This window comes from Megascapheus bottae, chromosome 16, assembly GCF_031878675.1.
Source record: "Megascapheus bottae isolate mThoBot1 chromosome 16, mThoBot2.hap1, whole genome shotgun sequence".
NCBI classification, from domain to species: domain Eukaryota; kingdom Metazoa; phylum Chordata; class Mammalia; order Rodentia; family Geomyidae; genus Megascapheus; species Megascapheus bottae.
Genome location: NC_143524.1, coordinates 43,604,829 through 43,631,107, shown reverse-complemented (window position 1 = coordinate 43,631,107; position 26,279 = coordinate 43,604,829). Strand labels below are relative to the sequence as shown.

Genomic DNA, 26,279 nt, shown 5'->3' with positions numbered 1-26,279 from the left:
TCCTGAGTAGATAGGATTACAGGTATCAACCACCTACACCTGGCTTATCCTGTGTTTTTATCTGGCATCCTCACTTTGTGCTGTGTGACCATATACATACATACATACATACATGTGTACATACACACATACATGTGCACACACGTGTGTGTGCATGAACACAGTGAGCATCTGTCTGGGACTGTGACAAGACATCAGGGTATTAGTATGTGTCTTGACAGTGTCACCAGGAGGAGTGAGGAAATGGACCCTGACTGACTGAATTAGTGGCTGTGACTCTGAGGCTCCAGCAGGCAGGTTTGAGCTGTTTGCTCAGTGAGGCCAAGAGAACCATGAGACTCACCCTTGGTAAACAGTTAGATCCGGGCCCATGTGGGGCTGGGACCATAGGTCCTACTGTCACTATAAAGGACATGTCTCTCTTAAGACCAAGCCAGCCTTGGGGAAGTCGGGGTGCCCTGAGACTTCATGAGGGCTGTAGAACCCCCTCCCTATTCCCCTGCTTCCTGGTGACATCACACAAGTCACATCCTATCTTCTAGAACAGTGCCCTCAGGATACTGTTGAGTTGCCAGGGACAACCTGGGAATTGCTCCACCCAAGCTGGCAGGCAGGGTTGCCGCTGTGGAGGGGGCGGGGGAGAAGGGGCCAGTGTGGCGTCCTCTCATCTCCCAGAGGGGAGACTGAGTCAGCCATCCAGCTGGCTAGATGGTGAGTAGGTGACTTAAGAATCAGTCAAGAATTGTAGGCCCCCTCACTGGTCACTTGCCACAGTCCCCACAGCAAGTACAAGGGTGGTATATAATAGGAGGAGGAGGAGGAGCCTGGGGTTAGAAGTGGGGAGGTTTGGGTTTTCATCTCTGTTGTCTTTGCTAGCTGGCCTCCGTTTCTTTCCATTGCTAGCAGTAAAGTTAAAAGGCAATATTCTGAGGGTCTTTAGCTCTGGTACAGAGAGTTGAAGAGTGTTAGGGACCAGGCCAGTGCTCAGTGGCCGTTCCTCCAATTACTATTGGTGTCAAAGGTTATGTGAAATGCTAGATACCCGCTCAGGCTCCCCATTCCAGGAGTCATAAGAGGTCCCCCTTAAAGGCCCTGGCTTGCTTTGTGCTTCAGGGCCCTCCTATGGCCCTTAGCTCCACACATTGGGTAACAATTCCTCACACTCCTGTGAGCTTCTCAGCTTACTGAGCACCTTCCTGTCCTGTATGCACACTAACATTCACACACGGGCGGGCACGTGCGCGCGTGCACACACACACACACACACACACATACCACACCACACCCTGTGTCTACTCAGTGCTGCCCTTTCCAGCACTCTGGGTCTCTGCCCAGGGGCTCACAGAGGCATCTCATTCACCTTGTGTGGAGAGGCTAAGCTCTTGATCAGTGGGCAAAAAGGCAAAATGAGTATATAGCAGGTGTCTTTTTTTAGCCTTTTCTGTAATCTAATCTTTTTTTCCCCCTGATCCTAAAGCTTGAACTCTGGGTCTGAGCACTGTCCATGAGCCTTTGTGCTCAAGACTAGCTTTCTACTTGAGCCACATCTCTACTTCTGGCTTTTTGTGCTTAATTGGAGATAAGAATTGCACAGGCTTGGACTTGCCGAGTGTAGTGGCTCACACCTGTAATCCTAGCTATTCAGGAGGCTGAGATCTGAGGATCAAGGTTCAAAGCCAGCCTGGGCACAAAAGGACCTGTGACTCTTATCTCTAATTAACCTCTAGAAAATGGGAAGTGGGCTTGGCTCAAGGGTAGGATGGTAGCCTTGAGCTGAAGAGCTCAGGGACAACACTGAGGCCCAGGGGTAGGGTTGTATAGCCTTGGGTTGAAGAGCTCAGGGACAGCACCCAGGCCAAGTTCAAGCTCTGTGACCTCCCCCCCCCCCAAAAAAAAGAATTGCATGGACTTTTCTGCCTGGACTGACTTTGAACCATGATTCTCAGTAGCTAGGTTTACAGGTATCAGCAACTGGCACCTGACTCTGTGGTCTAGTCTTTTATGAAAATCTTACCGATCATATCAAGATGTTACCTTAATATTTTGTTTCTGAGCTATACTTTTCTGGATAATGTATTCCTCCCTGCCCCACCTCACTTCCAATTATAATTTGGAATACCTATCTGTTAAGTTTGGTAATCTGGAATATATGCAACTCTTCATTACAATAAATCTTAGGGTATAATATTATTCCAGATGTGTAAACAGGCTCAGAGATACTATATATCCCCCGCTTCATATAAGTAAGACGGGATAGAGCCAGGATTTGAACCCAAGTCCACAGCTAAGCTGTGACCACTTACACAGACTCTTCTATAAATTCTTTCCCTAGACCTGTCCCTGCTTCCTGACTTCACTCTGAGCTACAGGCCTTATCACTGCTGCTCAGGGAGTTTGGAAACAGGGATCTACTTTGTCTTGTTCAAGAGGCTGTCAAGAGCCTCAAAGCCAGGGACACCTAAATTCCTGGGGGAGGGAGGCTTGCCAGGGCAAAGTAATAAGAATAGAAAGATATCTCCTCTGCTTGTCTGCTGGCCAGGGATGAGCCTAAAGGCTTCATTCTTGGTTAATCTGTGTTCAGACATGAGTGATAGTTTGGTTCCTATTATCTGTACCTTCCTGGAGGTTTGTTGTTGTTTTTTTCCCTTAGATCAGTGCTCTGGAGTAGAGATAGATCCTTTTGTTAATTTGCCCTCTTAGCTACCCCCTTCTGTCACCTCTACCTTATCTCCCCCCCCCCATACTAGATGGTAAACAGAGGTTTAGTATCTCATTGCCTACTGTCTGTAAGATAAGTATTATGAACCTGGAAAAGGCAAGAGTGGCTAGTCAAGTGCTCTTGGCTTTTTTCCTTATGGCCTGTCTCAGAGGCTACAGTTTACCATGCAGGCTTTGGCTCTGCTAGGGGCCCCTTTAGTTCTCCTGGGAATGATGGTGTCATGTGGAACCACTGAGGCCTAGGGAAGGCACTGATGTGCAGTTAGTTAAACCAGTGGCAGAGGAAGCATATTAGAGAGTCAGAACTGAGGGCCGGCCCCTCTGCCACCTACTCATCCCCAGACACTTCTAAAAGAATGTGAGTTTAAAGGGTGTGTGTGTGATTATCTGGCTGTACCTCCCACACTGCAGATGGGAGACCTGGGGATCTAAGTCACTCAAGCCACATGGGAACCTGCACCCCCCATTTTGCAGAATACCTTTCAGAGAGAGGCACTGTTTTTTTTTTTGCTGCTATCATGGCTCTCTGCTTGCTCCTGTGCATTTTTAGATTGGTCTTGATTTACAAACCTACGAGAGCTCTAAGCACTTCAGGAAGAAACACCTCTATTTGTGAACCCACCATGCTGACTCCTCATTTTTTTTTCTTAGCACCTATAAGAAAGCCCTCTCCCTCCCTGCTCTTCCCCCCTTCCCCCTCCCCTGGGGCTGGATGGTGAAGCTAGGAAGTACATTCCTTCTGTAGATAGGCCCAGAGAGGAGAGGGCAGAAGAGTCAGCAAGGAGCCCTGGATAAGAAATCCTTGAAACCCTGGGCTCTGGTAAGGACAGCCATGGACTCTGACACTGAGTCAGTGTAGAGACATTACTAGACTCTGTTAGCTGCCCATCTAGAGGAGCTGGTTGTGACAGGGACAGGTTGCCACACTCATACTGGCCTGGCCTCAGAAAAGTTGAGCTCCTGGGCTCACAGTAGATGGACATAGAACTGGCACTAGGACCCAGAGGCCAGGGGCTCCCAGGCTGGAAGGGGTGATTGTAGTGCCTGGTGGACTTATCCCCCACCTCGGGTCAGCTCCTCTAGGGAAGGGCTGGGGAGCCCCAGAGCCTGGGATGTGAAGCCCTTGAGAATAGTATTCTAGTCCACGGGAGTCCAGGTGTGCTAAGGACAAGTAGCTGTGGACAAGGGCTAGAATCAGGGACCAAGACGTCCTTCGTGAGGCTCCCAGGTGGAGGTGAGACGGAAGATTTTCTTGTCCCAAGCCAGCGGCCTGCGAGCTTTGGAGAGTGGTGGGTTTTGCACACCCACTGGGAGGGGTAGGGGGCGTGTGGGCATCTCTGGGCTGAGGGTCGTGCTCGCGTGGGGATGCCCACCCCCGGCTCTCCGGGGTGTTGTGGGGACCGTGCGCTCCCATGTGTGAACATGGAAAAGTGAGTGCCTGGGAGGGTGGGAGAGCGGCGGGGAGCCGGGGCTCACGGTCAACTTCCACAGCCGTTCCCCCGGGTGCCGCTCGGCCGGGGCCCCCTGCGCACTCGGTCCCGGGCCCTGGCCTGAAGGCCACCCCTGCTCCACTGGGTCCCCTCCCCGGGGCGGGCGCTAGGACCCGGCGGGGTGGGGCGGGGCGGGGCCCGGCGCTCCGTCAGCTTCACCTCCGCAGGCTGGAAAACACCGAGCGGGGCGGCGGAGCCCCGGGGGGAGCCCAGCCCCGAGGGAGGCGTGCGGGCGGGAGGGGGCGCGCGGGGCGGGGGGCGCGGGGCGGGGCCGGGCGGCGGGACCCACTGCTCCTCCCCCCCCCAGGGCCCCCGCGCGGCCCCCGGTCGCCCGGGCAGCAGCGGCGGCGGCGGCGGCGGCGGCGGAGGCGCTCGCACCCCGGCCCCGGCGGGCCCCAGCGGATCAGCGGGCACAGGTGAGCAGCCCGGCGCGCCCCTTCCCCTCCCCGCCGCCCACCCGCACGCACCCCGCACGCGCCCCGCACTCGCGCCGCTGCCGAGTTAGTTGAGCCCGGTCCCGTCGCCACGTCGTCCATCACCTCGGGTTCCCCCAGTCCGGACGCGTCCCCGCGGGCCACCTGCACTCCCGACACGCAGCCCCCCCCCCGCCCGCGCGGGCCCCAGGGAAGTGTGGGGTCCCCCTTGAGGGGTGGCTCCAGGGGCGGTCCTGCCCCCGTCCGCCGCCGCCCGGGGAGTGGGGACGGCTCCTACCCTCTCGAGTTTTCCACTCGTCCGGACCCCGGGCGGCCCCACCCGCGCCCCCAAGCGCACTGACTCGCGTCTCCAAACCGGTCTTGCAGGTCCCAGGAAGGTGGCGTCAGCATCTGCAGCCCAGTCGACGTTGTCGTCGGAGCCTCGGCCGAGGACCCAAGAGAGCCGGACTGGGACCAGGGCCCCGGGCCTCACCGCGCTGCCCATGGAGAAGCCTGCAGCCTCCACAGAGTCCCACGGGCCTCGGCCGGTCCTGGGCCGAGAAAGTGTCCAAGTGCCGGACGACCAGGACTTCCAAAGCTTCCGGTCGGAGTGTGAGGCCGAGGTGGGCTGGAACCTGACCTACAGCAAGGCCGGCGTGGCTGTGTGGGTGCAGGCTGTGGAGATGGATCGGACTCTGCACAAGATCAAGGTAGGGTTGCCCTCCTGCACCTGCAGCCACCACTGAGCGTTCCTGCCTCCGGGGCTACTTCCACCCACAGACACCTGGGGGGGGGCTGCTGTGGGTCCAGAGAGGGCTGATGAGCAAAGCCCCCATCTCACAGATGGGCCCAGGGAGGCTGGGGTTGGTGGGGGGGATGCGAAAGGAAAGGCTCATTCACGCCCCTGGCTGTTTTGGGAGGTGGGCTGCCTCCAGAATCTTTGTACTTAAATCATCCACCTAGCCCCTTGACTTAACTCAGGCGGAGACTGACCCCCTTTACTCTCTAATTCTTCATTCTCTGCCTGAGCTGGATCTCCTACCTGACTCTTCAGTGCCAGAGAGCTGATTTCTTCTGCCAAGTCCCTTGTTCTTCCCTTCCCTCCCCAACAGTTCCCCCGTTTCCAAGCTTCCAGCATCTCCAAGTTTCCAGCAGGGGCTCAGTCATAACCTCAAATGGGGCCAGGCTTGGGCTGAGCAGGCAACCTGGGGTGAAGGAAAGCCAGCTTAAGGAGTAGTTGGAGATGATATCAGCCCCTCACAGTTATTTCCTCTCTTCAGGCATGACAGAGCAGGTATGGGGTTTGATGGTGCAAAGGCTGGGTGAAGCCTCTGGTCTAGGGACCTCAATAGCTAGCCAGGACACATCTGGCATTGCTGGGATTGCCACATTTCAAGGGTACAAGGTGCCTGAAGAAGTCTGTCTCCTTGCTACCCTCTCCTGCTTCTGCTGTCCTACTGGAGCACTGAGGGGGGAGGGCCTTTCTAGAGGCTTGGACACTGGATTTCTTGACTGTCCTGCCTGGGGATTTGTTTCTGACTTAATTTGGACAACCTGGCCTCACACCAGGATCCCGGGTCTCTGACCTTTCCCCTCTGAACCTATGCCTTTCTGTCTCATTTTGCCTTAATCATTTACAGCTTTGTCCATCTCACCCTAAATGGTCTGGCCTGCTCTTTCTGCCTTCCTCACCCCGCTCTGTGTCTCTTTGACTTCATCCCGGCTATCTGACTCTTCAGTTGACATGTACAACTCCCCCACTGGGTCTCTGCCCAGACTCAGCAGAGGCCTTTGGAGCCTGGGCTGCTGAGGCCTAACCTGTGTCTGAACCAGAACAGCCGAGAAGGGAAGCAGAGTTGATAATTCCAGCTTGAACCCAGCAGACAGGTCTCTTCCTCCTTATAACACCCAACACCTAAAGGGAAGGAATATTGTTGGAAGAAAAGGAACAAAGTGAATGGAAAAGGAACAAAGTGAATGGAAGGTGAGCAGTGTGAGCTTGGCTGTTGCTGGAAAAAAGTGTAAGGCTGGCAAGGGTTAGGAAATACAGTTTCTCCCCAGGCGAGGATAAGGGAACTTGCTCCCACCCTCTGTCAACAGGGCAGAGCTGCCTCCTCCATCTGGCTTGGTTAATGAATAAACCCAATCCAACCTAGGACTGGAGTTGGCAGACCTGGGGGTCAGGCTTCTACAATAGACCCCTCAAAAGGGGAATCTGACTTGGGATAAAGGGAACTTTATCCAATTGGGGTACGAGGACTTCTGAACAGGGTGTACATCCTCCCCAACAACCAAGACCACAACCTCCTTTTCTCTCAAGCGGAGAGGCTAGTGCCAGAGCATTCCACATAAAAGCCTGTTTACTACCTTCTCCCCTCACTTGGTTTACTGATGAGTATACATACTGAGGGGCAGGGCACAGCCCAGGGACACATCTAAATCCCACAAAAGCAGGCCCAGGGCCCAGATGAGTTAGCCTTCCAGTTTTCACCCTACCTTACTTTTATCCCCATGCCAGTCACAGTTCATATTTCCCACAGTGGAGGAGATGGGCAAATCCTGGGCACAGGAAGGAGTTGGGCTATAGACATCACTAAGAGCAAGATTCCTACACCTGGACCTTTCAACACAGTAGATAGATAGAACTCTGGGAGATGGGTAAAGACCTCTGAGCTTCCATCCTGTCCCAAGATTCCAAGACTCTCAGGTGCCTGGAAGCTAATCTTATTTCTGATAAGAGCACTAGCTCTGAGCCAAGCATTTTCTCCCTTTCATCTAATTCACCCTCCAGCCAGTCCTGGCCTACAGTAGGCTTGTCTCTCTTCACAGGCAAAGAAACTGAGGTAGAGAAAGGTGACAGTATTTGCTTAAGGTCACATAGCAGCTCAGGCAAGAGTGGAACCCAGGCTGGGGAGGCTCCTGGATCTGGAGTTCCTGTCCCTCTCTGCATGGCTTCACTTCCTTAGGCAACATTGTGGCCTTTAACCCCATCAATAATGCTTTGAAAGCTCAAAGGACTAGATGTTCTTATCATCCCGTTTTTGTTTGATGGATGACAAAACTGAAGCCCACAAGGGAATGTGACTTGCCAAGGTCATACACCATGTCAAAGGCTGAGTCCCAGATGTTTGTTGAATTTCTGCCTCCTCTCTCCCCTTCCCTCTTCTCTCTCTTGCTCCAGAAAATGCTCTGTGCTTGTGATTGGTGGTGGGGATGAGGTGGGGGGGGGGGAGAGGTAAATAAGTATTTTCCTTTTCCTCTTCTTACCCAGTCTCCAGAGGTCCTTGGAAGCCACCATGGTTCTGGACCTAGCAGACAGAACCAAGACAAAGCAAGGGGCTGTTGGCAGCCATCTCCAACCTTTTCCCTCCCTTCTGGCCTCCCGCCTGGCCTGGCCTCAGGCCTGCACAGTGCTCTGGACAGGAGATAAGATACTGCCTCCTAAGATTTAGTCTCCTGAGGCTAAATATGAATTCTGGGAACAAAGCAAAGGACAGCTTAGAACCTGAACCTAGGGCTCCTCAAATCCAGTGTCATTCCCCACAGTGCCATTAGTGATGTGACACATGGGAAATGTGTCCTTCAGCCAGAGCCAGTTGGAATACAGTCCTGCATGTGGTATCCTTTCTGTTGTGTGTGACCTTGAGCACATGCTGCCCCCTCTGGGTTGCCTATCCACCTGCCACTGGGCCCTCCTAATTCCAAAGACATCTGAGCTCAGTGCCTGTGCCAGAGCCCATGGGAAAGATGAGGAACAGGAGGATAGACACCAGATGACATGGCCTGCCCATCTCTGCCCTGGATGCCATATGCCTCCTGATCTGCTGCATACCCATTCCAAGGCTTGCCATGTGAGAGGCAAAGGAAAACACCTGCATCATTCCTCAATTTTCAGACTTTGGTGGAGATAGGATAGATAATTCCAGGTGACCCCTAACTATTGTATAGGACACAGGTTCTTTGGCAGGCCAAAGAGTAGGCTGGGATGGCAGAAGTCCTGAGGGGCTTGGGGTTAGAACAGGTGTAGGAGGTCTCTTAGGAGACTACAGTATGGCTGAAAACCAAGAGATCTCCTTGTTTCAGGAAGCTGAGTAGTGGGGATCTGTTTCCTCCAACTTCTCCTGCAGCCCCTCTTCTTCCCCTTCGGCAGAAGCTCTGGGGACTCTGTCCCAGCCCTGCTGCACTGTCCACTTGCCCTGCACCATAGGACCCCTGGATTTCAGGCTGTCAAGCCAATGCTTAGGACCCTGCTACCCCCTCAAAAGCTCATTCTCAGTAATGTCCAACGGCCCTTTCTCATTCATTTTTTTTTTTTTTGTACCAGTCCTGGGGCTTGAACTCAGGGCCTGGGCATTGTCCCTGCTTTTTTTTTTTTTTTTTTGCTCAAGGTTCATGCTCAACCACTTGAACCACAGCTCCATTTCCAGCTTTTTGGTGGTTATTTGAAGGTAAGGGTCTCATGGACTTTCCTGCCTCGGCTGGTCTTGAACCACAATCTCAGATGTCAGACTCCAGAGTAGCTAGGATTACAGGTATAAACCAACAGTGCCTGGCATCAGAGCCTATAGTCCTCCCATCTCCTCATATCCAAGTCTTCCCAACACCCCCGGTCACTTTTGTCCTTCTCCATGCCTGAGCTCTACAGTCTAGACTCTAACCATTAGAGGTGTGCTCAATTTCTGGGAGCCTGGTGCCTAAGACAGCTATGGAGCCCGTTCTTTTGGTTGTCTCCATTGTCAAGTCTGAGCTAGAGCCAAGGCAGGCATCTTTAGGTCTTCAAGTCCCCATCTAGGAGCCTCCTTGTTGGAACAGATTATTATGGCCTTAGTGAGGTGTCTTTATCCTGTACCAAACAGTGCAGTCCTCCTCTATTCTGGCTTAAGGTTAGGACAGTCTCTAGAAAACTATCTAGCACCTTCCTGTAGAAATAGGGAAACTGAGCTACAGAGGGTATGAAGGACAAGCCAGGAACTGAACTTAGTTCAAGGCTGTGAAAGTAGACTAACTCCCATCCCTGTCACCACAGATAAGAAAACAGACCCAGAAGGCTAGAATGACCCCCAAGGTCATATAGTGAGGACTGGGCTCTCACCCAGCTGGGTCCACTCCAGGGTGTCCTCCCACAATGACACAGCACAGGAAACAAGGACAGACAGCGAAACTCTATGGGGTCCTAAGTACAAAAGGGCCAAACTGAGCTAATAACCAAGCCAAAGCATGGAGAAAACAGCCCTGGTGGCCCAAGGTCCTGGGTTCTCATCCAGCTTTAGCTACTTCTAGCTATATACATTGCATGAGTGAACTCTTGCCTTGAGCCTCAGTTTCTGTGTTTGCTGAATGGGGCTAATGAGTTTCACCCTACAGGACAGTTGCAAAGAGTTCAGAAGATGCCCTGGCCCTGCTCCTGTCTCCCCAAAAGACTTTTAAGTCTGTTAGAGTGATAAGGGGGCCGGGAGTTTAGCCTAGCAGTGAAGTGCTTGCCTAGTATGCACCAAGACCCAGGTTTGATTTCTCAGTACCACATACATTGAAAAAGGCTCCAGGACCAGTGAAAAAATAAAGAAGAAAAAGAGCACAGAACCAGGTGTTGGTGGCTCACACCTATAATCTTAGCTACTTAGGAAGCTGAGATTCTGAAAGTCAAATTTAAAGCCAGCCTAGGCAGGAAAGTTTATGAGACTTTTATGTCTAATAAACTACCCAGAAAACCAGACATGGTGTTGTGGCTCAAGTGGTAGAGAGCTAGCCTTGAGCAAAAGACAGTGCCCAAGCCTGAGTTCAAGCCCCAAGGCTGGCACCAAAAAGAGATGGTAGGGGAAGGGAGAGGAAGAAAAGAGAAAGAAAAGCAAGCAAACAAGAAAGAAAGAAAAAAAGGGCGGGGGCTGGCAGTGGTAGAGTGCCTGCCTGGGTTTGATCCTTCAGTACCACATACACAGAAAAAGCCTGAAATGATACTGTGACTCAATTAGGAGAACACTAGCCTTGAGAAGGGTCAAGGACAGTGCTCAGACCCCGAGTTCAAGTCCCAGGACTGGCAAGAAAAAAAGCATAGGATTTGGATGCTACCCCATCTTAGACTCAGCTTCCTCATCTTTTAAACATGGGTAATAATTCTGGCAGGCCTGGCTTCTGGGACTTCATTTGTTCATCTAGTCACTGAGCATCTTGATAGCCTCTCTCTGCCTGGCTTTGTGCTCAAGGTGGGGGACAGCAGAGAATCAGACTCCTACCATCAAGGAGAGATCAAGCAGGTACTGGACCTCTCACAGGAGCTGTGGAAACCCACAAGGGGCAGCTGATCTTGCCAACCATGGGTGCCAAGGAAGGTTTCACTGAGGAGGAGACTCCAGGGCTTCCTCTGGAACTGGGTGGAGAATAAGGAGTACAAGTGTAACAACATCTAGTTCCAGAGTGTTCTGTACAGAGCAACTGCAGCGCGAAGGCCCTGAGGCAGAACATAGGGCAATGCGTTTGAGAGCTGTAGGTGGTTGAGTACTGGGACAAGAGGAGCTTAGAAGATTAGATCAGAGCCCCAGGCTTGGTTGAAGAGCTTGAAGGAAGGTCTTGGGGCACCAAGGTCTTAGATAAAGGTGGATGGAGAAGATGCCTTTGTGGATTCCACAGTAAAACAGAGGCTGTGGGGAATCGCGCTGAGGAAATTTTAGGTACAACAGTGAAGGGAACTAGCTGTGAGGTGTGGAGCTTGGACTGTAAAATTGTAGGGATAGACAGCTCCCCTGGGTCTACCTTGGGAATGGGAATACCCCAGTCCTGTGGGGAGCTCTCAGTCCCCAGTCTGGCGCTATTCCTTCCACACTCAACTCCACAGCCTGTGGCTTTTAAACTTTAACGAGCTTCAGCTCGATTTCCAGCTGAGAGTCTTTAAAGTTTCAAGAGATGAGAGAAAGGAGTGAGTACTGGAGACAGCTGGGTTTTCTTTCTTCTCCCGCGTCTCCATGCTGGACTGGACCACCTGGACAATGATCAGGCACAATGGCCCCAGAGGCTGACACTCAGTGGGGATCTGGGAGCCTTGGCTGGGCTGCTCCAGTTTGTTCCTGAAGGGACAGTGACTAGAAGCTTGGATGCCAGGTTGCATCAAGTATAGATGGGGATAAAAAACCCTTTTCCGGTCCTCACGATATCACACACCCGGGCCACTGACCTGGACAAATGATTGCTATGCTGGCAACAGGTGATTCAGCAAAGCAGAGCCAACCAGGAATCAGGCTGGAAGTGTCCCCACCCCTCTTGCTGCTTTTTGTGCCAATCTTCCTCTCCCTCCCCCCAACCCCCCCCTAATGCTCAGGCTGTCCTAGATGTTCTGGAGCCCTCAGATTCAGACATACAGTCACAGAGAGTTTCATGCCAAATACAGACTCTTATCTGTCATGACATGGAGCCCTGTGGCAGCTGGCATTCTTTTCTGGGGCTTTATTGCCCAGGAAATTGTACCACTGCCTTCCTGCCTCTCAGCCTGTGCTCCCTGAAGGGGTAGGTATGCTCTACCCTAGATATTTATGTAGAATTCTTATGTCCTAGAGCAAATGAACTAAGTCTGCATATACAGAATAGAGGGAGACTCATACCTCAGTGATGCCTACCTGCGGTGCCTTAAGCACTCAGTCTCATTTTTTAGCTTTCATGTCGCTATGCCCATCTGCCACTGGTTCCCTGAGACCCCCTTCCACAATCTCCTTGACAACTCAACTGAGTAGCTAGGATTACCAGCCTCATCTGTCTTTGGATCCTTCCATATCTCCTGGGACCTAGAAGTCTTGAAACAGAAGCCTGAAAGCCAAAGAGATGGAGCTATCTTTCATTTCTTCAACATTTACTCATTCATTTTGTCATTCATGTGCTCATGGATTCCACACATTAGTGGAAACATGCCATATGCCAAGCATTGTGTCATATCCAGGAATTTAGCATCAAACCCCACAGATCAGATACTGAGGGCCTTGGATTTACATCTGATGGGGAAGCCAAGCAAAACAGAAGCAAACAACTAAAGAAGCGACCAGATGGTGGTTATATGAATGTTATGAGGACAGGACTGTGTGATTGGAGCAGAGGATTCTAGGTCTGGATTTCTCTGTATGGAACTGGATCTGAGTGAATGTGTATGTGAAAGTGTGTGACATCCCTCTTTTTCTGCCTAGTGAGCAGTCCTGACAGGGCTCAGTCAGACTGTATTGAAGGCATCACATGTGCCTATGGTTGTGTCTATGCCTGAGTGTGAGACTGTTTCTGTGTTTAGCATTACTCTCTGTGTGTGAGTCACACCCCCTCACTGCAGGAGCAGAGTTGTTTCTGATCCAATTATGCCTCCTCAGCTGTCTTCTGGCAGCTCCAACCCTTAGGCTCAGCTCTGGCTCTGCCATGTTCTCCCCTCCCAGTCTCCTCTGTAGCCTACTGTCCTCACTTCTGGGCCTATTTCAGAGTTACAAGGCTTCCTTTTTGGGTGTCCTTTCTATCTCTGCCCTCACGTCTACACTCCCTCCTTTCCTTTGTGCCTTCTAACTACTGTGCCAGCTACTGCACTGGTCGTGGGACCTGGAGATGGATTAGACTTGGGCCTTGCTCCCAAGAGACATGAGCCTGGGGGAGAGATAAATGGAGACAGAGGCTGCCCCTTGAGAGAAGTACTGAGACAGGGATTTAGGTTGAAGGAGACCAGTGACCAGCCGCATGGTGGTAGGGAAAGGAGCTTTATCAGCAGATGCTAGGTGGGGCCAAGGGCCAGGCAGGAGACAGGAAACATGCTAGGTCTGTGAGTTCCTCAGTGAGATAGGCTGCCCAGGGGCAGAGGTGCAGGGCTGAGGCTGAAGGAAAAGGGATTCAGGGCAGAGGGAGAAGGAGGAGGGGGAGGGAACGTTTTAGGGTTTGAACTATATCTTGGGTGGGGGAGTAGCTTTTGAAGCTGCCAGTGTTATGGTTAGATCTAGGTTTTAGAAAGCTCCCTGGGAACTAATGGATATGATGAGTCCAGAGCCATACCCAGGTTCCAAGTATGGGAAAAGGCACTGGAGGAAGATAACACATGCACTGTGCAAGGTGAGCCTGAGGGCTGTCCAGAGTGATGCCCAAGAGGCTGCTGAAGATGAAGTCAGGGCCTTGCTTGATTGTTGGGGTACATCCCTCACCGTAGTCCCTGACGCCTTAGAAGGTGTTTATCTTCTGTTTATCTTGATATCCAGTGTCAGGCCTGCCTCTCTGTGGTCCGGCTGGTTCCCTTTCCCCCAGGTTTTCTTCTAGATTCCCCACTCTGCCTCTGTCAGCTCTCCTTCTTCTGAATCCCCACTCGTTCCCTAGGGGAGGTGGGAGATCAGCTTCTGTGGGCAGAGCTGGATGTTTATCATGGCTAGAACTGGGGCCTGCTGCCTGGTTCACAGAGACTCCAGGAGACTGGAGGGAGGGATCAAGGCAGAGCAGGAATGAGTCACTGAGCCCTGGATGGAGAGCAGCAAAAAGGCCCTGCTGGTTCCCTCTAGGAGCTCTGCTTGGAGAGACATGGCAGGATTTCCCCTCCAGATCCCCTTCCCTTCAGAAGAGAGGGCCATAGGGACTGTCTGGCCATTTTGTAGGTGGGAATACTGAGCCAAAGGATGAGGAAGGAGAAACTCACAGCATATGCACTCTGCCCTTCCGCTCTGGGAATCCCAGGCAGAGCCAATCCTAGCATCCCCTTCCCACTCTGCCCTGCCCTAAAAGCCTCTAGCATGGGCGCCTCGGGGTAGTTCTCATTTAGCCAGGGGCTGGCCCAGCCTCTTTGGTTCTAAGGGGAGTAGACTCCAGGGCAGACTTTGGGCAGACTACTGATTCCAGGCTGATTCAGAGCCACCAGGATGTGACCCTCCTTCTTCCTAGGTAATGGAATTTGATGAAGCTGTCAAACCCCTATCACAGCACAGAGCTTGGCACAGAGCTGGCACCCACTAACTTGCTGAATGGATGAATGAATGAATGGTTTGACATGCCCAAGGGACAGCTCTGTTTCTACCTTATTTGTGTTCTCTCAAGGTCACTCAGGTTACCTGTGTAGCTGCGTACGCTACCTCCTTCCCCTAACCAGTGTCCATTTCCAGCTCCTGGACATGTGCCAGCATCTCTTCCAGGGGCCTCTTACCCCTCTTCTATTTGGCTGCCACCTGCTCTCCTGGCCATCCTTCAGGACTCAGCCTCTTCCTGTACCTGCAGTCCCTGCTCTAACCTACAGGGTGCCATCACTCATGCACTTTTGGTTCACCTGAGTCCCCTCTGGTTCCCACTCCCAGCACAACGCTAACCATGGGCACAACTCAGTGGCACTCAAACCCAGCCATACTCTGCAGCAGGTATTTCTGTTATCTGGCTGACAGTTCAGGTAGCGTTGGGGTCCTACTCTGCAGAGCCTAGGCTTTTGGGTCTAGGAAACTCAAACTTGGGGATTTAAGAAAACATTTGTGTGTGTGTGTGTGTGTGTGTGTGTGTGTGTGTGTGTGTATGCTAGCTGAATTCAGAACTAGGCATTGTCCCTGAGCTTTTTTGCTCAAGGCTAGTGTTCTACCACTTGAGCTACAGCTTCACTTCCAGCTTTTTTGTAGTGGTTAATTGGAGATAAGAGTCTCAGGATTTCCTGCCCAGGCTGAGTTTGAACCTCAATCCTCAGAGCTCAACCTCCTGAGTGGCTAGGATTACTAGCCAGTGCCTGGCTTAAGAAAAATTGTGTGTATGTGTATGTAGACAGGGACTTCTTATGTGGCCCAAGGTGTCTTTAAACTCATACTCTTCAGCCCCCCCTTTTTTTTCCTGCCAGTCTTAGGGCTTGAACTCAGGGCCTGGTCACTATCTTTGGGCTTTCTCAAAGCTAGTGCTCTACCACTTGAGCCACAGCACTTCTCAGGCTTTTTCTGTGTATGTAGTATTCAGGAATTGAACCCAGGGCTTCATGCATGCTAGGAAAGCACACAACCACTAGGCCACGCTCTGGCCCAAGGCTCAGCCTTTTAAGTGCTAGGATAATAATGCTTTTCACTATGCCTGTTAAAAGTGTATTTTATTTTGGGCCGAGAGTTTGGCCTAGTGGTAGAGTGCTATGGCTCAAAGGGATAGAGCTCTAATCTTGAGGAAAAACGAAAACAAAAAAACAAAAAAACCCCAAACCCTCAGGGATGGTGCCTAGGCCTTGAGTTCAAGTCAATAATAAAACATTATACTGGGAATGAAGGCTAGTTAACATTCCTCCCTTCTGGATAATTCATACACAATTTATACCATAGCACAAATGTTAGCTTGTTCATTTAAATTTGAATCTGTAGATGTTTCTCAGATTGCTGGAGTACTATTTTGTAAACATTTCTGGAAGCTGCTCTATCATGAGTCGTGCCGTGTGTGTGTGTGTGTGTGTGTGTCTTTCGTAGGGCTTGAACTCTGGGATTGGGCACTGTCCCTGAACTCTTCAGCTCAAGGCTACTGCCCTACCCTTCAGCCAATCCCCACTTTCTAGAGGTTAATTGGAGATAAGAGTCTCAGGTCCTTTTGTGCCCAGGCTGGCTTTGAACCCTGATCTTCAGATCTTAGCCTCCTGAGTAGCTCAGATTACAGGCGTGAGCCACTATGCCTGCTTGAGACAGGTGCCTTTGTGAGGAGCCCGCCCCTTGATGGCCCAGGAACCTTCATTAGGTCTTGCTGACACTTCGGAGTCAGGAACACCTGTTAGCTTTATGGCCTTGGCCCATGATTATACCTCTCTCTGTGCCTTACTTTCAGCATCTGTAAAATGAGGGTGGTGATTCCCAACCGGGTGTTGGGATGATAAGAGGTGAGGTCTGCAAAGCAAGCACTGTGGTGCCTTTGAAATTTACTAAATTTCACCCCCGTGGGGTCCATGGTCCAGATGTTGTTGTCACCATTACAGGGTGATGAATTGATCAGTGACCCTATAGTCACTATAGTCATTGTTGTTATTGAGGGTTGATTTACTGATTGAGACTATGACTGATTTGATCCTTAGGGACAAATTCCCAGTTGGATAGCTTTCCTCTCATTTGGGTCTGATTCTGCTGGGAGAAAGTCATTGCTCTGCTGAAATACTTTGGGTTGAGAAGTTAGCACAGCCTGGAAAGTTTTTTTTTTTCTCCTCTGAGTCTCAGTTTCCCTAGCAGTGATCTGCAGAATGATCTGCAGGTATCAATTCCTGGAATCAGAAAACTGGGAGATAATCCATGGCTCTTAAATCCTATGGGCAAGGATAATGAAGACCCTGTGGGAAGTTTTAAGAGGTCAGACTTGGCTCCTGGGTTAGACCTGGGCCATGGCAGATAGGGTCACCCCTTCCCAGCTTTTCTAATACTGAGTGTGGGAACGGCCTCCCAGAAGAGCTCAGGGCAGAGTGGAGAAAAATGAGGGTAGACTGAGATGCAGCCTGAGCTCTGGGGCTGCTCTGTACTTCTTTGTTTAAGCCTCTGGCCTCCTTCTGCCTGAAAAACTCTTTTCTGCTCTTTCATTGGTTCGGTTACTTTGGTGCTTTGTATCTGTGACACTAGCCTTGAGCTAAGAAGCTCAGGGACAGTGCACAGGCCCTGAGTTCAAGCCCCAGGATTGGCATAAAAATGATGGAGGAGGGAGAGAGAGGGGAGGGGGAGGGGCACCAGGACCACAATATAAGGAGAATAATTCAACCTAGTTCTTGCTTGGTTTCCTATGGAAGCCTGCTTTTCCTTTTTCTTTTTCTCTTCTCCTCCTTCTCCTTCTCCTCCTCCTCCTTCTCCTCCTTCTTCTTCTCCTCCTCCTCTTCCTCCTCCTCCTCTTCTTTTTCTTCTCCTTCCCCTCCCCCCCCCTCCTCCTCCTCTTCCTTCTTCTTTTGCCAATCCTGGGTTTTGGACTCAGGGCCTGAACATTATCTTTGAGCTTCTTTTGCTCAAGGCTGGCACTCTACCACTTTGAGCCACAGTGCCACTTCTGGCCTTTTCTGTTTATGTGGTACCGAAGAATCAAACTCAGGACTTCGTGCATGCTAGGCAAGCACTCTACCACTAAGCTGCATTCCCAGCCCTGTAATGGCTATATTTTAAGCATTCACTATGTACTAGGCATATTGCATACCTTATCTCATCCAATCAAAGTATCTTCAGAAGATGGGTACTGTTTTCATTGACAAATTATTTTTGTTTTTATTTACTGAGTTAAATCTCATTTCCAAGGCAAGAGATGGGCTTGGTTAGTAGCACTGCCTGCATTAAAGACTGTATGAGTCTCTCCTGACTGTCTTCCATGCTTGTCCAATCTCTTGTGCCTGTGGCTTTGTGACCTTAGGCTGCTGGGGAACTAATACCCAGAGGTTTTGGACAACCCCATGCCAATAGGAATCTGCATGTCATGGAGGTTTGGAGAGAATGGGGTGCTAGAGATACATCCTATAATTTCTTTGCTGCCCTTGGGGCCCTAGTTTTTTTCAGCTATAAAATGTCTGTAGCTAGACTGCCATAATAGGACTTTCATGCTTTCTAGGCTTATGGAGCAACTGCCTTCAGTGCCAGTTTCCAGCAGCAAGTCCTAGAATCCAGACTGATGAACTGCCTAGCCCAAGGGCCGAGTTGCTGTGGGTTCCCATCACAGTCTGCTGTGATTCAGCCTAACTTCCTTACCTGCCCTTCCAAAACCTCTTAGAGTACACACCTCTTAGAGGTGTGGCTACCAGCCCCAGAGCAGGAACAAAGCACAAAGCAGGATGTAATTTCCTCCTCTTACTTGGCCTCCTCAGGGCTGTGGAAAGAGCCTGGCCAGGAGCCAGAGCCTACCCACTAGCTGAGGATGCCCTCTAACACTTTCCTGAGTGAAGTGACCACTCACTTAGGCCTGCCTCAGTTTCCTGGGCTGCAGCAGCTAGGATTCTTACCCAGGGGCCTACTTCTAGCCTTCCTCCTTGAGAATCTATTCCTAACTTGGGAAAACTGAAGTTTCCCTTTTTATCTTTAAAGATGAAAAGCTAAGCAGTGTTTATGCCCCAGGGGCCTCTCTGGCTTGTGACAGTTGCCTACTGTCTGCTGCCATACAGCCTTTACGGCTCTTATCCTAGAGTCTAGGACTGAGGAATGGGGTGGGATAGGCAAGTTCTCTTCTTTCCTGGTAAATTCAGTGGGAAATTCTGGGGAAGAGGGGGAGGTAAGTTTAGCCTGAGGGCCAAGCACAGTTCTAGGTTGGAGGAAATTAGTTTGGAACAATGTAAATGCCCCATTCCCAATCAAACATTTTTATATCTAGTTGAATTTCCTTTGGTTCCTGAAAATAGCATTATTTTAATAAACTTGTTCCAAATTTAGTCCATGGAAAAATGACCCAACTGTACAAGTTTGCCGAGCACTGAGGTTTCTTAGGACTTGAGTTACACAGAAAATTGGCTGTCCTTGATAAACCCAGTTGTTTGCTCATCAATAGGAAACTCTCGTGTCTTCTGGACAGGATGATTGGTCTTTTTTTTTTTTTTTTTTTTTTTGCCAGTCCTGGGCTTGAGCTCAGGGCCTGAGCACTGTCCTTGGACTTTCTCAAAGCTAGAGCTCTTCCACTTGAGCCTCAGCAGCACTCCGGCTTTTTTCTATGTATGTGGTACGGAGGAATCGAACCCGAGCCTTTGTGCACGCTAGGCAAGCACTCTACCACTAGGCCAAACTCCCGGCCCCTCATTGGCCTTCTTGAAGTACTTTTTTTACTTCTGGGCAGAGTAAGATGTTCCAAGCTCATCCTACACATTCTCTGTCCCATGAATTCTCTATCTTATGCATTCCCTGTCCTAGCACTGGAATGAATCCCTCCTCCAAGAAGACTGAGGCTCAGGGGACCTTTTGATTCCAAGGCAACACCACACCATGAAAACTTCAGCACATGAACTCATTCAGCCTCCCTGCTTGCTGTACTCATGCTGCACCTGGGCCTTGGCACTGGCTGCTGTTTCTGCCAGTGCTCTTGGGACATACCTCCCTCTTAGATGACGATTTTCTACTGAACCTGAACCCCACCCATCCCAAGGAGCTAATTTCCTCTGAGCCCCACTGGACTTTATAAGGCATTTTCTTATGTCCAATCAGGTTTCCTCCTTTACCTGGAAGCCCAGGGCAGGCCTCAGATTCTTCTATTCATTTATTTTTATTTTTTGATGCTGGGCTTGACCCAGGGTCGGGGCATTGCCCCTGATCTTTTTTTGCTCAAGGTTAATGCTCTACTACTTGTGGGACTTGAACTCTGGGCCTGGGCATTGTCCCTGAGCTCTTTAGCTCAAGACTACTGCCCTACCCCTTGAGCCACAGTGCCACTTCCGTCTTTCTGGAGGTTAAGTGGAGATGAGAGTCTCACCGACTTTAGTGTCCGGGCTGGCTTTGAACTGCAATCCTCAGGTCTCAGACTCCTAAGTAGCTAGGATTACAGGAATGAGCAACTGCACCCAGCTAATGGTTATAATTGGAAGAATTTCCTGAGGGCTGGCTTAGAACATCAATCCTCAGCCTCCAGATAGCTAGGATTACAGGCATGAACCACCAATACCTAGTTAAATCACAGTTTTATTATCTTGAAGTAGTTGTACAAAGAAATTACCACTGAACAAATCGGTTTATAAGTACAGTGAATCTTGATTGACGTTACCCTTTTTATCATTCTTCCCCATCCCTTCTAACCCACCCTTCCCCTTAATTTCTTCATTTTATAAGATATATATTGAATATTAGGACTGAATTCCCCCCTACCTTTATTTATCCACCTCTTCACCTTGACTTTTTTTTTAAAGAATTTATTAACGTTGATTTTTACATCATATTTTAAGTGACACGTTTACCATACAAGTGTTCAAGGAGGGAATCTCTATTTACAATCACTGGGACTTAGTATTTAGAACTTAATCACAATTAGGCTAAGGGTTTGTATGTCATAGAAACATATTAATTTAAGAAATAAAACATTATGTCTATAGAGTCATAGATTTTTATGTCTATATAGTTATGTTTATATTTCCATTACAATGTCCATAGCTTTGGGTATGCAGTTATTGAGTCCTCGCTCTTGTACACTTTGGATTTAATAGCCACATATTAAGGATGCCATGCGCCTTTGATCCTTAGGTCTTGACTTGTCTCACTCAACATGATTCGCTCTAGATTCATCCACCTTGACTTTTTTCCTTCCTTTTTTTCTCTTTTGCTCTTCTCTCCTCCCCACCCCCACCTTCTTCTTTTGATGCTGGAGACTGAACTCAGGGCTTCGCACACACTGAGTGCACATTCTTCCATTGAGCCACACCCCTACTCTGAACTTTATAGTGGGTTTTGTTTTTTTTTTCATTCAGTTGTAGGGCTTGAACTCAGAACCTGGGCACTGTCACTGTTCCTAGGCACTTGCCATGTTCCTTTGTTAGGACCTTGACCTGTCAATGTGAAACTGTCCTATGAAGAGACTGGGCCAGGGGCCAGGAGTTTGGCCTAGTGGTTGACTACTTGCCTAGCATGCATGAAGACCTGGGTTCAATTCCTCAGTACCACATACATAGAAAAAAGCCAGAAGTGGTGCCGAGGCTCAAGTGGTAGAGCTCTGGCCTTGAGAAAGTCCAAGGACAGTGCTCAGGCCCTGAGCTCAAGCCCAGGACTGGCAAAAAAAAAAAAAAAAAAAAGAGACTGGGCCAGTAGCTCTGCAGAATGTCCCCATCTGGCATTGTCTTGTTATAGTCTTGTAATGTCATGTAGCTGGTTGCTTTTTATTTTTTGTAGTCTGAAGTTTGGGCAGGGTCGGATGGGTTTCATGGTATTTAGAATCCTCAACAGCTGTGGCATGCCCTTGCTGTGGGAGCCTGTCCCCACCAGTGAGACTGAAATGGGAGGCAGTGCAGCTCCCCTTATGTGGTTGTATGTTTCCCCTGTGATTAGAAAGTAATGTATGTGGTTTCCCTGCCCAGTCTGTATGCTCTTTGAGATATCTTTATAGAAATCTCATCCATTTGCTGAGGGCAACTTGATCTTGGGGGTTGGGCTCTTGAATAAAAAAAAAAAATCACAGAACAACATTGAGTTTCATCTTTCGGAGTGCAAGTCTAGAGAAACCTGGTCCTGTTTTTACTTACATTCCAGACATATGAGCTGGGTTAAATCCCAGCCCTACTACTTACCAGCCTGAAGGCTGTGGGCAACTTAACCTCTGTTAGCCTCAAGTTCCTCCTTGGGTTTCTCTTTGGTAGAGTTGTTGGGAGGGAATATTATGGTAAGTGATGTTAATGAGCATGGCTTATTAAGTAGGAAGACATCTAAAGATGGTTTTTGAATTTTACACACACATACACATGCATATACACACTCAGAGGGCAAGCAGAATAGTCAGGTGATTAATACCAGGAGAGCAAAGAAGCCATATATTAGAGCATTTGTTTCATTTCTTCTTTCATTTAGCATGTATCAGTCCCAGGGTCCATTTGAATCAACTGGGAACCTCTTCTTGGGAGGAGCCACAAGGGTCTGGGAGAACATCTACATAGAGATTGTGTGGGAGCTGGCAAAGTCTCCTAGGGAAGGTTTTGGAGGAGGGGATGGCTTTATAGGGATGGCTTGGCACATGGCTTCTGGGGGACCTGGACCAGGCTTGTGGTTAAGAAGTGAGTCCATGTTGCCTTCGTAGCTCTTGTTCCTCCCTCTTCTCCCTATGCTTGTATAAGGACCCTCTGGTCCCCTGGCCAGGTTTCTGAGTCATTTGAGATCCTAGCAGTTGTCATCTCTCTGCAGTGCCGGATGGAGTGCCGTGAAGTGCCAGCTGAGACACTCTATGACGTCCTACATGACATTGAATACCGAAAGAAGTGGGATAGCAACGTCATCGAGACTTTCGACATCGCCCGCCTGACAGTCAATGCTGATGTGGGCTATTATTCTTGTGAGCAGACACAAGTATCCCCCTCCCCACTTCCCGCCCTGAAGTCATTCCCATGGCAGGCAATCAGCCAGAGACCAAGGCTGTCCTTTCCTTGGGCACATCCATGGGTGCACTTACCAATATGCACACACTCACATGTTCACAAAGACGAATCTTGCACAAATACAAGCACACACCATCATGTCCATAACCACAGCCACATGGTCATACACATTCACACACGGTCCCAATCAATTTGTTCTCTTAAACACTAGCATTCATATATACAAACAGGCCAGATCAGGTGTAGGCTATGTGAAGCTGTGAGGAGACATTAAAGGCAGGACTTCTCTTTGTCTCTGCTCTGGTACCAGCTGTGGGACTCTGGTGGTGGATGCATCTGTTTGGATTAGGAGTAGCTGACAGTTAACTAGACATCTCCAAATCTTTGGTCTCTGCCATGTGTCTCCCCCCCCCCGACCCCCGAACCTTGTAAGCAGGTGGGCCTGTGGTCTGACTGAACTGTCCCTTGCCCTCCACAGGGAGGTGTCCCAAGCCTCTGAAGAACCGTGATGTCATCACCCTCCGCTCCTGGCTCCCCATGGGCGCTGATTACATCATTATGAACTACTCAGTCAAACATCCTGTGAGTAGACTGGCCTTGCTTGCTGGGTGAGCAGAGGAAGGAGCCAGGCAGGCCTGGCCATGGCTATCACAATGACTTCTTATAGCTTTGGAACAGGCACATTCCCTCTGGCCTTCCTTCTACAGTAAGGATAATGGCTTCTCCCTACTGGGGCTCTCAAGCAGGTCAGGAGGGAAGGTGTAGACATTTCAGGCTAGAGGGTGGGAATGAACTGATTGGTTGGCTGATCTCTGGGATGAAACTAGCCAGGAAATTGGTGGGAGATAGCTGGGTCTTGTGGCCCTGCTTGAGGAGGGGGCTATGTGGGGAGGCTAGGCAAGTATAGCTGGTCTGGATAAGGGTTATATGTGTCTGAATGCTCTTGAGCCTTGACCCCAGATTGGACCTTTTCTGAGAGAGCAGGGTGGGGCTAAGATGACCTGGTCCTCCTCTTTTCCCCTTTCTCCCCAAGTGACCTACCTCAGGCCTGGCCAAAGGATGTGAACTAGCGCGCACGCGCGCGCGCGTGCGCGCGCGCGTGTGTGTGTGTGTGTGTGTGTGTGTGTCTGCTTGTACTTGAGCTCATTTCCCTGTGCCTTCCATCCCCAGAAATATCCACCTCGGAAAGACTTGGTCCGAGCTGTGTCCATCCAGACGGGCTACCTCATCCAGAGCACGGGGCCCAAGAGCTGCGTCATCACCTACCTGGCCCAGGTGGACCCCAAAGGTGAGGCCTTGGCCCTAGCAGCCAGTCATGGGATCCTTCCTTAAACCATAGAGGATGGGTCTGATCTACTAGAGCTCTAGAAGGCCATCTGTTAGGAGCTGTGTTGCATTGGGAATGTCCCCATCCAAAGTCAATGACTTGAAAAGAATGGGCAGAGGTGGCAGCCTGCTTCTCTGTACAGGCTTACAGCTGTCTTCCTGGGCTCTGACACCCCTTACTCAGATCTTCTCCTGCTCACTGGCTGCTCCTGATTGCTCTGTCTTTTCTGCTGTCCTCTCTTCCCATCCTGGAAATCCCAGGCCTGTTGTCTCTTTTAGGAGGGCTCATCCATTCCCATAACTGCTCTGCAGCTGACCACCAGTGTCTGCTGAGACCAGATTCTGGTGGCCATCATATCCTAGATATATGTCTACCACAGGATGTCTGTGAGGCACTTGTGATGTACTATCTCCAACGGTGAACTCACCACTGCCTGCTCTTTCTTCTGAGTCTCGGCCTTCCGGTCACCATCACCAAGCACCTGTGGTTCAGCACGCTATGCTTCTATGACACTTCCTTGTCATTGGAGTCTAGTCTGAGCCTCTGCTCAAATCTTTCAGCCCCACCATATCCTATTCCTCAGCTGGCCACCTACACCTCTGCTCCCTCATCAGACCTCTGCTCTGCTCTGTCCCTGATGCCCAGGGGAATAAGTCCTGCTTCATTTTCGTTTTGTTTTTCTTTTCTTTCTTTTTTTTTTTTGCCAGTCCTGGGGCTTGAACTCAGGGTCTGAGCACAGTCCTTGAGCTTTCTCAAAGCTAGTGCTCTACCACTTGAGCCACAGCACCACTTCTGGCTCTTTCTATGTATGTGGTACCAAGGAATTGAACCAGGTCTTCATACATGTTAGGCAAGCACTCTACCACTAGACCAAACTCCTGGCCCAAGTCCTGCTTCTTACACTGTGGGATTATTCCCTGTGCAGAACACCCAGCACAGGCTGGACCCCGACAATGAGTTCATTTTTGAATTCCCAAGCTTGGCCCAGGGTGGGTGTTACAGTGAATATGGATTGAATGAATTGATTGAGTGAATGGCTAGAGGCTGGTTAAGTCTTGAACATCTTTGCTGATCACACCCAGAGTCCTGTGGGCACAGTGACCCAAGGCTGGAGCAACCTGGGCCCTCATTGAGTGAGTGCATTGGGTCTAAGAGCCAGAGAAGACACTGTGGAAGGAGACAGGTAGAGAGCTGGACTGTGAGTTTCAGGTCAGGCAGGCCCGGTACTCAGCTTAGGGGGGCCTGTGTAGCTGGGAGGGGGTCTAGAAGGACAGTCAAAGGAAAGGCTGAGCCAGTCCTGATGGAGGAGTTAGGAATGGGAGTGGATATCAAAGTGAGGGAGGAGAAGCAGCAGGGAAGAGTTGGTTGGATCAGAATTATAGCCTGTACGTAGCCTGGGATCACCAGGACCCCATGATTTTCTTCTAGCAAGCACTGCATGCAGCTCAGCAGAGGGACAGTGGGGACAGAGTTGAGGCTGAGGACCTCAGGTAGGAAGGAGTAAGGAAGGCAGTTCTTGTCTTGAGGACTACCTCACCCCTTCCTTGGAGAAGACTGTAGCCCAGGCAGAGGGAGTAGTGGGGAGGGATAGGGCTGGATACCTGAAGCCACCTCTTTTCTCACACCCTGCCTTTCCCTGCCCCACAGGCTCCTTACCCAAGTGGGTGGTGAATAAATCTTCTCAGTTCCTGGCCCCTAAGGTGAGTTGAGTTGCCTTGGGACTTTGAGATCTTAGGGTTGGGAAGAGGTTGGGGCCAAGGGTGGGGACCAGTCAGAGGTGGAGCTAGAGTATCAGAGTGGAGACTCGTGGGCCTGAGCTGCCCTGGGGATGGAAGTGTGTGTGGGAAAATGTCCCCAGCAGCGCGGGTCCTCCTGGCTGTCCCTGACACTGTGGGCTGGGTCTGCAGGCCATGAAGAAGATGTACAAGGCGTGTGTCAAGTACCCCGAGTGGAAGCAGAAGCACCAGCCGCACTTTAAACCCTGGCTACACCCGGAGCAGAGCCCCTTGCCCAGCCTGGCTTTGTCAGAGCTGTCGGTGCAGCATGCAGACTCCCTCGAGAATATCGACGAGAGCTCCGTGGCAGAGAGTCGGGAGGAGCGAGTGGGTGGCGCCGGCGGCGAAGGCAGTGATGATGACACCTCTCTCACCTGAGCACTGCCCCACTGCTCCTGCTGCACTGAGGGAGACTGGACTGGGGCTGAACCTGGGCAGCAGAGCCTCCAGCACTTCATCTCCTCCCCCTCCCCGCTTCCTGGGGGCTCTGGGCTCAGGCCCAGGTGGCACTGCGGCCTGGCTGGACATAGTCCCAATAAACGATCCCACAGCCTCAGCCAGCTCATCCCTGTGCCTGCTTCCCACCTGCCCTGCACCGCGCTGCCCTGGTTCAAGGTTCTGGAGTTATTG

At 50.6% G+C, this 26,279-nt stretch overlaps 1 protein-coding gene across 1 annotated transcript; it reads left to right on the top strand.

Moving 5' to 3' along the window:
* The first annotated feature begins 606 nt into the window (after positions 1 to 606).
* Positions 607 to 26,205, top strand: Stard10 (StAR related lipid transfer domain containing 10). Its single transcript, XM_090348377.1, has 8 exons — positions 607 to 711; positions 4,516 to 4,624; positions 5,009 to 5,331; positions 22,357 to 22,504; positions 23,026 to 23,129; positions 23,718 to 23,835; positions 25,522 to 25,574; positions 25,782 to 26,205. Exons 1-8 carry the CDS (start codon positions 709 to 711, stop codon positions 26,025 to 26,027), a joined length of 1,104 nt encoding a protein of 367 aa, XP_090204503.1. The 5' UTR covers positions 607 to 708; the 3' UTR covers positions 26,028 to 26,205.
* The last annotated feature ends 74 nt before the right edge of the window (positions 26,206 to 26,279 follow it).